Source organism: Apostichopus japonicus, chromosome 20, assembly GCF_037975245.1.
Source record: "Apostichopus japonicus isolate 1M-3 chromosome 20, ASM3797524v1, whole genome shotgun sequence".
NCBI classification, from domain to species: Eukaryota; Metazoa; Echinodermata; class Holothuroidea; order Aspidochirotida; family Stichopodidae; genus Apostichopus; species Apostichopus japonicus.
This window is the reverse complement of record NC_092580.1, coordinates 14,999,072-15,012,131: the sequence shown is the minus strand read 5'-3', so window position 1 is coordinate 15,012,131 and position 13,060 is coordinate 14,999,072. Positions and strand designations below refer to the sequence as shown.

Sequence of the window (13,060 nt, the reverse complement as noted above, 5' to 3'; positions counted from 1 at the left end):
TACCAGACACTATGTCTTTCATAACAGCAAGCCAATGTTTATGACTGTCCGCAACCAGCTATTAAGCACCCACCCATCCCCTCTTATTACATGACTTTTTTTTCATAACAAACCCTGATTTTTATCTACGGTTAAAACTAAAAGCAATGATAATTGAATTCTTTAGTACCCAAGTATTCTGTCATTCATTTACAGCTGAAGGACTTCATCACAAGGAGCATCGAGGCATGGGTCACTCTATTTAATCCGGAGGATAAAATGTATCTCCCCGTTTTCAAAATGGAACTGACCTACGACAATGACAAGATGGAATTCTACCCATACTATTCCGATTTAGAGGAGTGCCTTTTATTCATGGTCAAGCAGTTGACCAAGACCATGCAGAGCGTGCCTACCGTCCAGTCATGGCTTTCGTCCACCAATGAATCGAGATACATAGATGTAACCATTGCCAAACACATCATTGAAGAGAGCAACAGGAAACTGAAAGAGGCATGCAGGCTCAACTTTGAAGGGCCACAAGCTCATCTACAGTCATATAGTGAGTTTACTGTCAAACTTAATTCTCTGCTGGCTGCCAACGCTATACTGTCGCACGGTTGCTTCTGTGTATCTTATTATTTTCTCAAAATAAAATAAAACTGTTAGCAAACTGCTTATCCACTAGAGAGCCTGTGTAATAGAATGTGTAAAAGTAAGTTGGCCTGACGTTTCGATCCTAGCAGGACCTTCATCAGAGGCTAAAAATGAAAATAAAAATAAAAATTTTTAGCCTCTGAAGAAGATCCTGCTAGGATCGAAACGTCAGGCCAACTTACTTATTATTTTCTATGTAAATTTAATCCGAAAAGCTGGTTGGTGGCTAGAAAGCATTACACGTCGACCAATGCAGGGCTTGTTTGCAATTGATCGATGGATTTATTGATTGATTGATTGATTGTCTGTTTCTCATTTACAGTTGACAAGTACCAGCACTTATGTAATGGAGAGGAAGAAGAGAAAGTGAAGCAATTCTTGCAGGAGGAACATAACTTTGAAGAATATTGTAAAGTAAGTATTACATTGCCTTCAAGTAACGAGACAGGGATAAACCAAATATGCAGTAGTACTTCATGGTCTGTCAATTGATAACAGTGGTTGAAATGGTTATTAAAAGCCATCATGTATGGGAGGAGTATATTAAAGTAACGACTCATAATACCTTAGTGGCCCCTCATCCTCAACAGAATGTGTTCTTGGTACCCCTCAATGAAAATGTAATCTTACGATGGCAATGTTAGTGTCAGGCTACCCTGCTGCTGTTAGTTTGCTTAATATTAAAAAATTCTTTTTCACTTGACACCTTAGCTAGTAGTGGGCTGGGCTGAAGTAGTTGTCTGATAAATATGTTATCATCTGTGTAGCCTAAGTGTTGACATTTGTTTTGGAGTAATGCACTTTTTTCCTTTTTTTCCCTTTAAATTTGTTATTTTCTGTTATAATTTATCGCTACACTCATATATTATCATAAGGGGAGATGTTGATTTCCAAAGTGCAACCAATTGCTTTAATTTACATCATCACGAAATACCCTCTGATAGTATGAAGTGATGAATTGCTAAGTCTGACATCACCTATGCTGCCATCTTTGGTCAGTTCACAATACCTATTTGTTTGATCTTGTCAGTACATCGGAGAGTTTCGCGACTTGGTCCAAGAGATACTGAGTCAAGACAGCATCATACATTTCGATATGATCTGGTTGGATTGCGAAGATTTGAAGCGAGGACTCGCAGAGAAAACCAGAGGGTACACTAACATGCTGCTTGATAAAGTTGCTGAAGAACACAGAGCTGAAAATGAAAGGTACGTCAAGAACCATCGTCACTTCATATCTCATGGTTGATATATATATATTTTTCTTTAATTAAAGTCATTACTGTCAAATAAGTGACTGGTGTTTTTTTTTTACTTTCTCATAAATAGGGATTAATTTGCATTTAGTTGATAAAAGGAAAAAATGTCTACTTTTAAATAGATAACAACAGTTTCAAAGAAGTTTGAAGATGTTTGATTTCTTTCCTAATCATGATCAACAAACTGAATTAATCCAGTTCTTCAAAAAACTTGAATCTATGTCTCATTTAGTGTGTTATTATCAAATCTGATGAAAAATCATCCCTAAAGTTAGGTGGACTGAGTTTACCACTACGAGAAATACATGTCATACATGCATATCATACATGCATACATGTCTCAACAACATATAGACTGAGCCTTCACAGAAAGAAAATATCTAGTTCCTAAACCTGACAACAAAAACATGCTATTTATAGTTCCAGTTTTATAAATTGTTTCATTATTTTTTATGAAAAACATCTGAAATTATGTGTTAGTCATCATCTAGCTTTGTATCAAGTCTCTGTAGCTGGTTTTTCGAGAGATGTCAATGCATGTATAAAGTGACATACCCCAACCCCCCCAAATATCTGCCTATTCATGGTATTGCAGCAAAACTATAACAATCTTGTTAGAACTAGCTACTGCATTGTCACCATTTTCCTGATCCCTGAGTTCAGCACCCCCCCTGCCCCTCACAAGGGGAAAACAAAATAAGTTGGTTCATATTTTCAAGATGTTGAATATGAGGTAACAATTAAATTACACTTTGACAATGTTGGTTACATAGCCCACCTCCTCCTCCTACTCTTCTTCCTCCAATTTTCCAAGGAATAAAGTCTTTAATAGCATAATTGTCCAACTGTCTAAAACGAACCAAACGAATGATAGAGCCACATATTTAACACCTTATAACTCAACAATCTTTAAGAGAAAGCAATATGAAGTTTTTTATTTAGATATTAAGTATAAAATCCTTTGTTTCTTTACTTTCTGCCAGTATCTGTAATGACTTTGAGTACATGAAGGAGAGAGCACTAAAATCACCGGAGGGTACTGAAGAGATGATGGATATGATAAGTTATGTCGAAAAGGCCCGGATCGAAGGCATCCAGAAGCTCGGTGATCGCATCTCGGAGAGCAAACGAAGAATGAATTACCTTCTCGACGTCTACTTCTTCACATCGGAACACATCGAACTTAATCGTACCGTCCTCCTCTGGCCGGGCAAGATCGCACCGGTGTTTGAACAGAATGACGAGGTTTGTTAACCTTTTATTCTGTTGATAATTCAGTGTTGTGATTCCATGAAAGGTTTTAGAGGATGTGGTAACATTGTTATGACGGTATCAGCAGGTTCTCTGGCTCATGTGATCTTGTTTTCTCAAAGCGGCTGATATTATGTGTAGTAATGTAAGCCGTTGATGAACTGCCAACGATTTCTTTATGACCGCCGTTAAGATTTGTGTTGTACTACAACGTCGATTTTAGTATGTCTTAAATCTCAACAATACAATGTCAAAGTTCTGTGATTCATAACATTTGCTGCAATTCTTTTCTTATTCTTTTAAAATAAAACAAATGAAAGAAAAATGTGAATGAATGAATATTACAGGTACGATTGTTTTGTTAGTTAAGTTTTCCATTGATAGTAATAGATATGAGCCTAACGCTATAATCAATATTACATGATTTAAGGATGCTTTAGTTCTTGTAAAAGACTCACTCACCAAGTGATTTATTATACAATTATTTGACTGAGTAGAAATGATAACTCTTTCAGTTATTATTATTACCATTATGATTATTATATCCTGACCACAGCTTGTGGAAACATCCAAACGGAAAGGAGAAAGCGAGCTACTGGAGAAGAGAGAGAAAGTGATGCTTGAATTGGAGAAGATCAGAAAGAGAGCGGCTGAGTTTGCCGAGTATGGGGAGTTGGACATGATGGTGCAGTATGTTAATGATGTCCGTGCTGTACAGAAGAGACTAGGGGATGCTCAGGAAGCTATCAACTATATCAACAAGGTACAGAGTTTCTTAAATGATTCTCCTCTTCTTTCGAGTGTATTTTGATCTGATAAATGTCTTTTATGATGCACCAGGCAATAGTCAGAGGTTGGACTATTAAATTATGTCCATCCTCGTTGGTACAATTAACATGAATACCGTTTTGGTTTTCTGAAATTTTTAAAATGAAAGTTGGTCACGGTTCTGATATATCCTAGCTGTTGAAGGTCTAAAACAAATTTGTTAACTTTGAAATGATCTAGAAGTGGTGTTATTTAAGGTCAGTATTGACTAAACTTGTCTTTTTTTCTTGTATTTTAAAAATAACACTTACAGGTTAGTTTTGTACAGATTAGCATCACAAAACATAGCAATGATTAAAATGATCTTACCTACAGTAGACTAACATAAAAGCATTCCTACCAATGAAAACAGATGCAAAAAATTAAATTGTTTCTTATGTGAGAAACTGTTTTAACACCACCATTCATGTTTTTTTTTTGTCTCTAGGAAGAGAAACTTTTTAAGTGGGATGCCACTGATTATCCTGAGGTGAACGAGATCACCACAGCTATCGAACCTTATCAGAAGCTCTTTGGATTAGTAGTAAAGTGGCAGAGAGCCGAGAGGAGGTAATGATTCCAAATTACTTGCTGATATGTAAAGACAGCATTCTTTTGTTAGTTTGTCCATCTCCCACCCCCCCATCCCACACCACCCCATGTCCTAGCTGCTTTTAGGGTGGCAAACTCAGCCACATAAATTTGAATACTGTACGGCTTTATCGGGTGTAACATTTGGTCACTTTGGTAAAGCATGGGACCATTTTTCCCAGAGGACACTGGTTAGCAACTGTTGTCCGCCAAAAGATCTTGGTCTGATATCAAAAGTTGTGATTTAGTTTATGCAGCAAGTTTGAGTGAATATAAAAATCAAAAAGTCTTTGCAGCGTAAAGTATTGTAGAGCTGTTTTATCTAGACGGTATATGCAGGGTTCATGTATCATTTTGTTCATGACAAAGGTGGATGGACGGCTCCTTTGTCGAACTAGATTCGGAATCTATCGAGGGTGAGGCGGACGAGTACTGGAGGGAAATTTACAAAATCACAAAGACCTTCAACGCTCAGAAAAAGAAAGAAGAGGCAGAAAGAGCAAAGAATGCTCCAGCCAAGAAAAAGAAAGGAGATGATGAAGTTAAAGAACCAGAGGAGAAAAAGGAAGAATTGGCGTCTCTGAAGGTCTGCAACACGGTGTCGGAGCAGATTAAAGAATTTAAGGTACGTCACTGAAGGGGGAGAGAGGGAGGGGAAGGGGAGGGAGGGAGGGGCTGCTTCAACTTGACAAAAGAGAAATTGGAGGAGAAACTTAATGTCAATTGTGTTTGGGAATTATAGGTAAAGCAGATTAATATACTCAGCTTCAAATGTGGTGGAATTTTATGAAAATTGTTTTTCTCTCAATGCTCAGTGAGTGTTAGGCTAATATGGGGAATGCCCACATAGACACATCTGTGGCAGATTGTGTGTTATGACCATTTCATGATATTAAGATTTGGAATGAAAATGGAAGAAGCTTTAAAAAAGGCATAAGAAAAGAATGTACTGAGTAAAAGCATTTATTAGCCAAAAAAATAATATAATTCTAAAATATGGAACGATAATTTTAAGCATTGGTGAAATATGATCAGCTTATAATAATGACCAAAAAAACAGCAACTTGGATACAATAGGCAAGAGCAAACGTAATGAGCAGATGTCCAAAATAGTTTAAATTTGTCATTTAATTTTTTTAATTTACTTTTGCAGGAATTCATTCCAACAGTTGCCATCCTCTGCAACAAAGGTATCCGAACCAGACATTGGGAGCAAATGTCAAACATTGCTGGGTTTGATCTGACTCCTGACTCTGGGACCACCCTTAGGAAGGTCCTCAAATTAAGCCTAGGACCCTACATGGATCAGTTTGAAGGCATCAGTGCTGGGGCATCCAAGGTAAACTTAAAACCAGTTTTTATGAAAGAATTAAATATTAACTGGTACACTTATTGACCCCAAGAAGTAACTGTCAGTTGTCGTTTTTTTTGGTACCTTTTTGGTACCTTTGGTATAACATCAAGGACTCTTGTCTGTTAAGATTATTAACATTCTAACATTAAATTATAACTTTCTTTTCCCCTCTTTACATAGGAATTTTCCCTGGAGAAGGCTATGCAGCGTATGTTAGAGGAGTGGGGCTCAATAGAATTTGGATTGACCGGTTACAGAGACTCTGGTGTTAATATCCTGGCATCGGTCGATGAGATACAAACACTCCTGGATGATCAAATCGTGAAAACACAGACCATGAGAGGGTCTCCTTTCATTAAACCATTTGAGAAAGAAATCAAGGTCAGTTCAGAATGTCAGAACTTGTCAGTTTGCATGTAGTGCTTATATAGAAATATGTAATTAGCCATAAACACACTAGAATGTAAAACACAGCTCAGATATTATTTGTTGGCTACACCAAATCTAACTTAAAAGTTTTCATTTTAACATGAGCAGTAGTATAATTGCTTGTACTTTCCATTCGTTTTGTTTTCATGAAGCAATTAAGTGCACACATTTGATCCCTGTAAATGGTGAAACAGTAATGCTAAGTTTTCACTATCCACCTTCTTGTAAATGGTCTGGTAAGGGATATTTAAATGCAGTACCATGCCAAAAGGTGTCCTTGTGTATTGTATGTTTGATATTCAACAGACATGTTCTAATGATTTCATTTTTTTTCTTTTGTTAATCTCTATTTAAGGTTTGGGAGGAAAAGTTACTGAAGGTTCAAGAAACCATTGATGAATGGTTGAAGGTGCAAGCCCAGTGGTTGTACCTGGAACCTATCTTCAGCTCGGAGGATATTATGCAACAGATGCCAGAAGAGGGCAGACTCTTCCAAACAGTAGACAAACATTGGAAAGAAATCATGAAACACACATCTAAAGACCCAAGTGTGAGAGTTTTTGTATGTTCTTTGTGTATGGAACCATACTGTAGATAGTTAGCATGTACTTCATGTGATAATTACATTGATGGACAAAATTAATTTGTTTGATATTGCATGTTGTGTGCTACAAACCTTGCAATGTTTGTTGAGTTCTAAGCAGCTAGTTTACTACCAATCATATACTATGTACTGGAAACATTGTGTGTGATACATAATACGCATGATACACATGTAAACAATATTTTGTATTATGAATAAATTCACCATTCAAATTCTGATATCATGTGAAAGCTCACGACATATTGATGGATGCAACAGTCATCAATACTCTGTTGTTTAATCAACGTCACCTTCTGAGAATGATGATAAAACCAATTAATCAAAATTAAGGATATTTTTTGGGTACAAGGATCAGTTTATGTTATTCAATCCTTTGACAACAAGTTGTGCGATAATCATGAGTTTACAGATTGCCATTTTCATATCCTCACCTTGTCTAGATTAACCATTCTTGGTTTAAAAACTGACCAATTCCCTGCACTTTCCCATCACCTACAGGTCTTGGCAGCAACATCAATGTCAGGCATTTTGGAGAAACTTGTGGACAGTAATGAGCTCCTGGACAAGATTCTCAAAGGATTGAATGCATACCTTGAGAAGAAACGTCTTTACTTTCCAAGGTGAGTAGTTCATCTCTGTCACTTTTGTTCACGAACATGTAAGGACTGCAGTTTACCTACACTGGTTGCAACTATGGTGGTCAAAGCTCATGGTATCTCAGCTTGCGAGATTTTATTTAATACCTGGAAGCAAAACTAAGCAAGGAAGTTACGTTCTAATGCTTGGAAGCTTTTACTGCAGACAGACAGTTGCTTTTTACATGTGGACTGTATTTTATAGCCATGTTTGGATTCAGTAAATATAATAATGATTAAATATAATAATGTTAGAATACATTATCAGAAGCTTTTTAGCATGATAAGACTACAAACTCCTGGTGACATTGATGACACTGCAATATTTAACAGTAAACTATTTGCATAATTGACCAGTCTCTTAGGTAAAAATGATTGTAATTGATGATTGACTTGTTATGGTTTGGTCAAGTCTGCTTATAAATGCAATGTAAGTACATAGTCATAAAAAGTTTTTCCCATTGTCAAATATCAGAATGTAGAAATGAAATTGTTTATGGATGCCTCTGCTAGCTGTATATAAAATAAACCAATTACAATTTAGCACTACATGGTAGTTAGTCTTTATTTTGTGTGTGACTTGTACAAGTTAAAACTTCAGTATTGTTTGTATGGTCTGTATGGTTTGTAGAACATAGGTCACTGACTTGCAAGACTTGTAAAAAGCAGAAATTCACTTAAACAATGTAGTGAGTAAAATGCATCCCCCCCGACAAAGCTAATTGAAAGATATGTTCCCAACCCCCTCCCACATACAGCCAGTTATCTTCACGTATATACAGGTTTGATGACAAGTGATGACAGCTTCTCCAATTAATAATTTGTTACATTACAGATTCTTCTTCTTGTCTAACGATGAAATGTTGGAGATCCTCTCAGAGACCAAAGACCCTCTGCGAGTACAACCTCACCTCAAGAAATGTTTCGAAGGCATCGCTAAATTGGAGTTTACTGATGCCCTGGATATTTTGTCCATGCTCAGTTCAGAAGGAGAAAGGGTAAGCATTCAATTTACCAAGGTTTCTTCTTCTTTTTTTGTAGTTACCGCTTTTGATTCAAGCTAAAACAAAGGAGTAAAAATGGACTAATTGCTTATGATCACTATGATGACAGAAAATAAACAAAGTAGTCAGAATCACTTCACTCGCACCAATCAGCCAAGTTCGATCACTCAACAGAATTTCAACAGGTGATATCAATAAATGTCACATATTAACTACAAAAGTATTACACAATACTATGTGCCTGCATATCCTACTGGTGTGAAGAAAAAATATTGAAAGGGGAAAATAGCAGAGAGGAGAAAAATGGTATATTTGATTTTGTTTTTGTTAAATGTTCTCAAGCAACTATATAAATTATTTTATTGTCTGACAGGTCAAGTTGTCATCGGTAATCTCTACTTCTGAAGCTAGAGGAGCTGTGGAGAAATGGTTGTTACAAGTACAGGATATCATGTTGCTCAGCGTCAGGGATGTGGTAGAATCATCATATGCTGTAAGTATATAGTCATATGTGGTAGAACCATTGTACTCTGTAAGTATATAGTCATGTATGCTGTAAGTATATAGTTATGTATGTGGTAAAAGCATCATACTAACCTGTGAGTATATATCTAGTAATTTATGTGTAACGCTGAGAATGACCTGTATGTACGTCTTATCTTATTGAATTATTACACTATTTGAAACATACTCTTTAGTACTTTCTGTAAGATTACTCAATGATGGTTCTAGATGTTGTAGAAGACTTGTCTGTAACCATTGATACACTAAATATGTGAAGCATTTGTTTGAAGGGCTCATATAGGACCACCGCAATGCATTTAATAGGAAACAATTGTGTGAGTTAAAAATTGCATTTTGTTTTGGTGGGGGTGGGGGGTGGGGATTGTTAATATTGCAATGAGGAATAAAGTCAATCCCTTCTTTCCAGAATTACAAGTATGGAGGAAAATAATGTATTCCTTGTTTTTTTTCTCAGTTTTCCAGACACTTGATCCTTCCATCTTTCTTTCATTTTGTTTTGTTAGGCATATGGTGTTGAAGAGCGGGTGCTGTGGGTGCAGGAGTGGCCTGGTCAGGTGGTGCTCTGTGTGTCTCAAATATATTGGACCGTTGAGGTTCACGAAGCCATCAAAGGTGGACCCCAGGGTCTGAAGGAGTACCACGAAAAGCTACAGGAACAGCTCAGTGAGATCGTCAAATTGGTGCGCGGCAAGCTCTCCAAACAGACTCGTACAACCCTGGGAGCTCTTGTAGTCATTGATGTGCATGCCAGAGATGTCGTCCTGGACATGTGTGATAAAGGTAAAGAGTTTTTGTCCAATGATCAGAGCAACTTGTCATAAAAGTATGAAAAAGACTATTATCTCATATGTTTTTTTTCAGTTCCTTGTCTGTATTTATTTGTATTGGAAGTCACACTTGTAGTAACAACAGTGCAAACAACCAATAGAAAGACTGATGTGCTCTTCAAGTTTGCTACTTTTTACTCCCCTTATTCTCCCATCTGTTGTAACCCAGACCCTCCACCTTCTTTTTCAACCCATCAGAGAAGGACCCAGTAGCAAGGTCAAACAATTGCAATGAAGCCTTATTAGCAAAACTGATGGCCTTGTCAGTTTACTTTCCTTTATTATTGTGTTTCTTTTTTAATCAGCAGTAGTTACCACAAAAATCCCTTTACGTATAAACGCTTATCATTTTTGACAAATTTGAATTGAACTAAGATTAAAATAATACTTTTCCCTGGTACTTTAATTGAACTATTTCTATGTTCCAAATTGTGCATGGTAACAAATTTTCTTTCCACTTAGAAACTAAAGTAGCCGCAAGATGTATTCTGATTTTGAACTAACATCGGTGTATTTTATTCTCTCTTCAGGTGTGAGTTCAGAGAACGATTTCAATTGGTTGTCTCAACTACGATACTACTGGGAGCAGAATAATGTACTGGTGAGAATAACCAATGCAACAGTCAAGTATGCGTACGAATACCTGGGAAATTCAGGACGGTAAGTTTACTCTCTGCGACTTGTCATATACCAGATTGTATTTGTACACAAATGTGTCACCGAAATGGGCTACAAGAGATTGAAGTATTTGCTGGCTATATCAAGAAATTAGGAACAAGTTTTGTCCACAAAATTGTTTTCTTTTTCCTTTTTTGGAGGATAATAATGATTTCAATTTGATTTCTTTGTAACAGGTTAGTGATCACTCCACTGACTGATCGTTGTTATCGTACACTGGTTGGAGCATACCATCTTAATCTGGGGGGTGCCCCAGAGGGCCCCGCCGGAACTGGTAAGACAGAGACCACCAAAGATTTGGCCAAGGCCCTGGCCGTCCAGTGCGTGGTCTTCAACTGCTCAGATGGCCTTGATTTCATAGCCATGGGAAAATTCTTCAAAGGTCTAGCATCGTCAGGAGCCTGGGCATGTTTCGATGAGTTCAACAGAATTGAACTGGAGGTCTTGTCTGTGGTAGCTCAGCAGGTGAGTTATAAATGTTTTTGGGAAGTAGTTTTTGTAACAGAGAACAAAGTTTGTCTATAATAGATATCACAAATAAGTATTTTCATTTTCAGAAAGTGTTTGTGTGTTAGGGAATAGGGAGGGGTGAGGGATGGGGGAGGGGTGAGGGATGGAGGGGGGAGGGTGTGTGAGTGGTTAGGTGAGAGGTTGCTGGTGTGGTTATTACGTGTGTATAGTTTCGTCACTTCTTTTTCTTTTTTGTCCTTTGTTCACAGAGTATTCTATGTGTTTAGCCCTCAAGGGGATTTTAGTTTATTAAATTTCACTATTCATATAATTTGTATGTTTCATACCAACTCTCTGTACTCTTCATGTGATAAATCAAATTAATGAATGAAAGAACAGATTTGATCATTCTGAATAGATAAGACTGTCAGTTCAGTGATCCGGAGTATCTGTGTGGGGAATCATTGCTCATGTCAAGATTTTACTCTTCCCTTTGATTGGCTGAGAAAACAGTATAAAATAATGGAAGTAAGCCAAGAATGCCATAAACCCGTAGAATGTAACTGAAGTATTTCAGATACTCAAGCCATTGACTGAAGTAGTCACCATGGTTACAAGGTTATCATCATTCCTTCCCTCTCCACTTAGATTCTCTGTATTCAGCGAGCCGTCATAGCAGGGGTCGATTCATTCATGTTTGAAGGGACAGAGCTAAGCTTGAAACCATCTTGCTTTGTAGCCATCACCATGAACCCTGGATATGCTGGTCGCTCAGAACTACCGGACAACCTAAAGGTAAGAAATTTTGTCCACGTTAGGAACACTGCTCAACCTGTTCTCGAAAGTGTTTAATAGCAACCAAATTAAGTAAACTGCAAAGTTAAAACAATGAAAAGATGTCATCAAGAGATAACAGGACTAATGTGTCTTGTGTGGTTGATAATCACAGTCACTTTCATAGTTTAATTTTTTTTTTGAAGTACTCTTCTAATATTTGACTTTAAGTTTTATATAAATTCATCCTCATCCTCATCTCCAGGTACTGTTCCGTACTGTGGCTATGATGGTTCCAGACTATGCCATGATCGGTGAGATCATGCTCTACTCCTACGGCTTCATCGATGCTCGCAACCTCTCCGTCAAGATTGTCACCACTTACCGTCTCTGCTCGGAGCAGCTTTCGTCTCAGTTTCATTATGATTACGGGATGAGGGCCGTCAAGGCCGTCCTGGCGGCAGCTGGTAACCTCAAACTAAAATTTCCTGATGAGAATGAGGATATCTTGGTAAGTTGAAGATTTGCTTAGTAATATCGTATGAGTACACTATATTTGCGAGTACCAAACATACTATAGGATAAGCTGGGGAGTGGCTAGATTTACTATATCTATGTTAAGCATTAGTTGTTCATCAATGCAAGTTTAGGAAAGTTGAAGTGATTATAGCAACTACCTTTCCCTGACCTAAGGGGTCCACAGTGACTGCCATTGTACTCTTTTTTTGATATTTCTGATTGAACCGCATGAGAATAAATTTGAATTACATAAGAGAAATAAATTTGAATTGATCAGTGATGCAGCTAAGATGCTCGTTGGGGTCGCCATTGACCTGTACTCAGTCTTACAGACCAACACCAGTCATAAATTGATACTTTTCCTACCACCTCTTTGCTAATTGCCACAAATAGTACTTATGGTCCATAGTTACCGGAGAATTCTAAACATTTTATGAAAATGACCCAAATTATCCAGAACATCCCTGGTTGTGATGTTGCATTGTTTCTCTACGGAAAATTCTTCTTCCACTTATATTTGATATGGTCGTTCAACATTCAAAAAGGAAAGGAAATTCTCTAAAATAGTAGCCAAGGTGCTTTTACTTTGATGCAAAAGCCTTTCAGATTATATTTCCATTGATATATAGCTTTTTAGACTATTCTTCAAAAGAGATACTTTTTCTTCCTCATAATTTGTTCCATCCTTTTGGTCTTTCATCATGATAGAACCAAACT

General features: G+C 37.2%; 1 protein-coding gene across 3 annotated transcripts in view; it reads left to right on the top strand.

The window, feature by feature from the left end:
• The window catches only part of LOC139961078 (dynein axonemal heavy chain 12-like), a 52,304-nt gene that overhangs the window by 4,683 nt on the left and 34,561 nt on the right, over positions 1-13,060 (top strand). For all 3 annotated transcript variants that reach the window (XM_071959943.1, XM_071959942.1, XM_071959941.1), the window contains 18 exons: positions 196-541; positions 959-1,050; positions 1,667-1,845; positions 2,879-3,140; positions 3,703-3,909; positions 4,402-4,523; positions 4,914-5,169; positions 5,698-5,883; positions 6,079-6,279; positions 6,683-6,877; positions 7,430-7,551; positions 8,402-8,564; positions 8,944-9,063; positions 9,599-9,875; positions 10,453-10,582; positions 10,777-11,065; positions 11,699-11,845; positions 12,090-12,335. In XM_071959943.1, the coding sequence (XP_071816044.1) occupies positions 196-541; positions 959-1,050; positions 1,667-1,845; positions 2,879-3,140; positions 3,703-3,909; positions 4,402-4,523; positions 4,914-5,169; positions 5,698-5,883; positions 6,079-6,279; positions 6,683-6,877; positions 7,430-7,551; positions 8,402-8,564; positions 8,944-9,063; positions 9,599-9,875; positions 10,453-10,582; positions 10,777-11,065; positions 11,699-11,845; positions 12,090-12,335 (3,540 nt within the window). The remainder of the gene's footprint in view (positions 1-195; positions 542-958; positions 1,051-1,666; positions 1,846-2,878; positions 3,141-3,702; positions 3,910-4,401; positions 4,524-4,913; positions 5,170-5,697; positions 5,884-6,078; positions 6,280-6,682; positions 6,878-7,429; positions 7,552-8,401; positions 8,565-8,943; positions 9,064-9,598; positions 9,876-10,452; positions 10,583-10,776; positions 11,066-11,698; positions 11,846-12,089; positions 12,336-13,060) is intronic.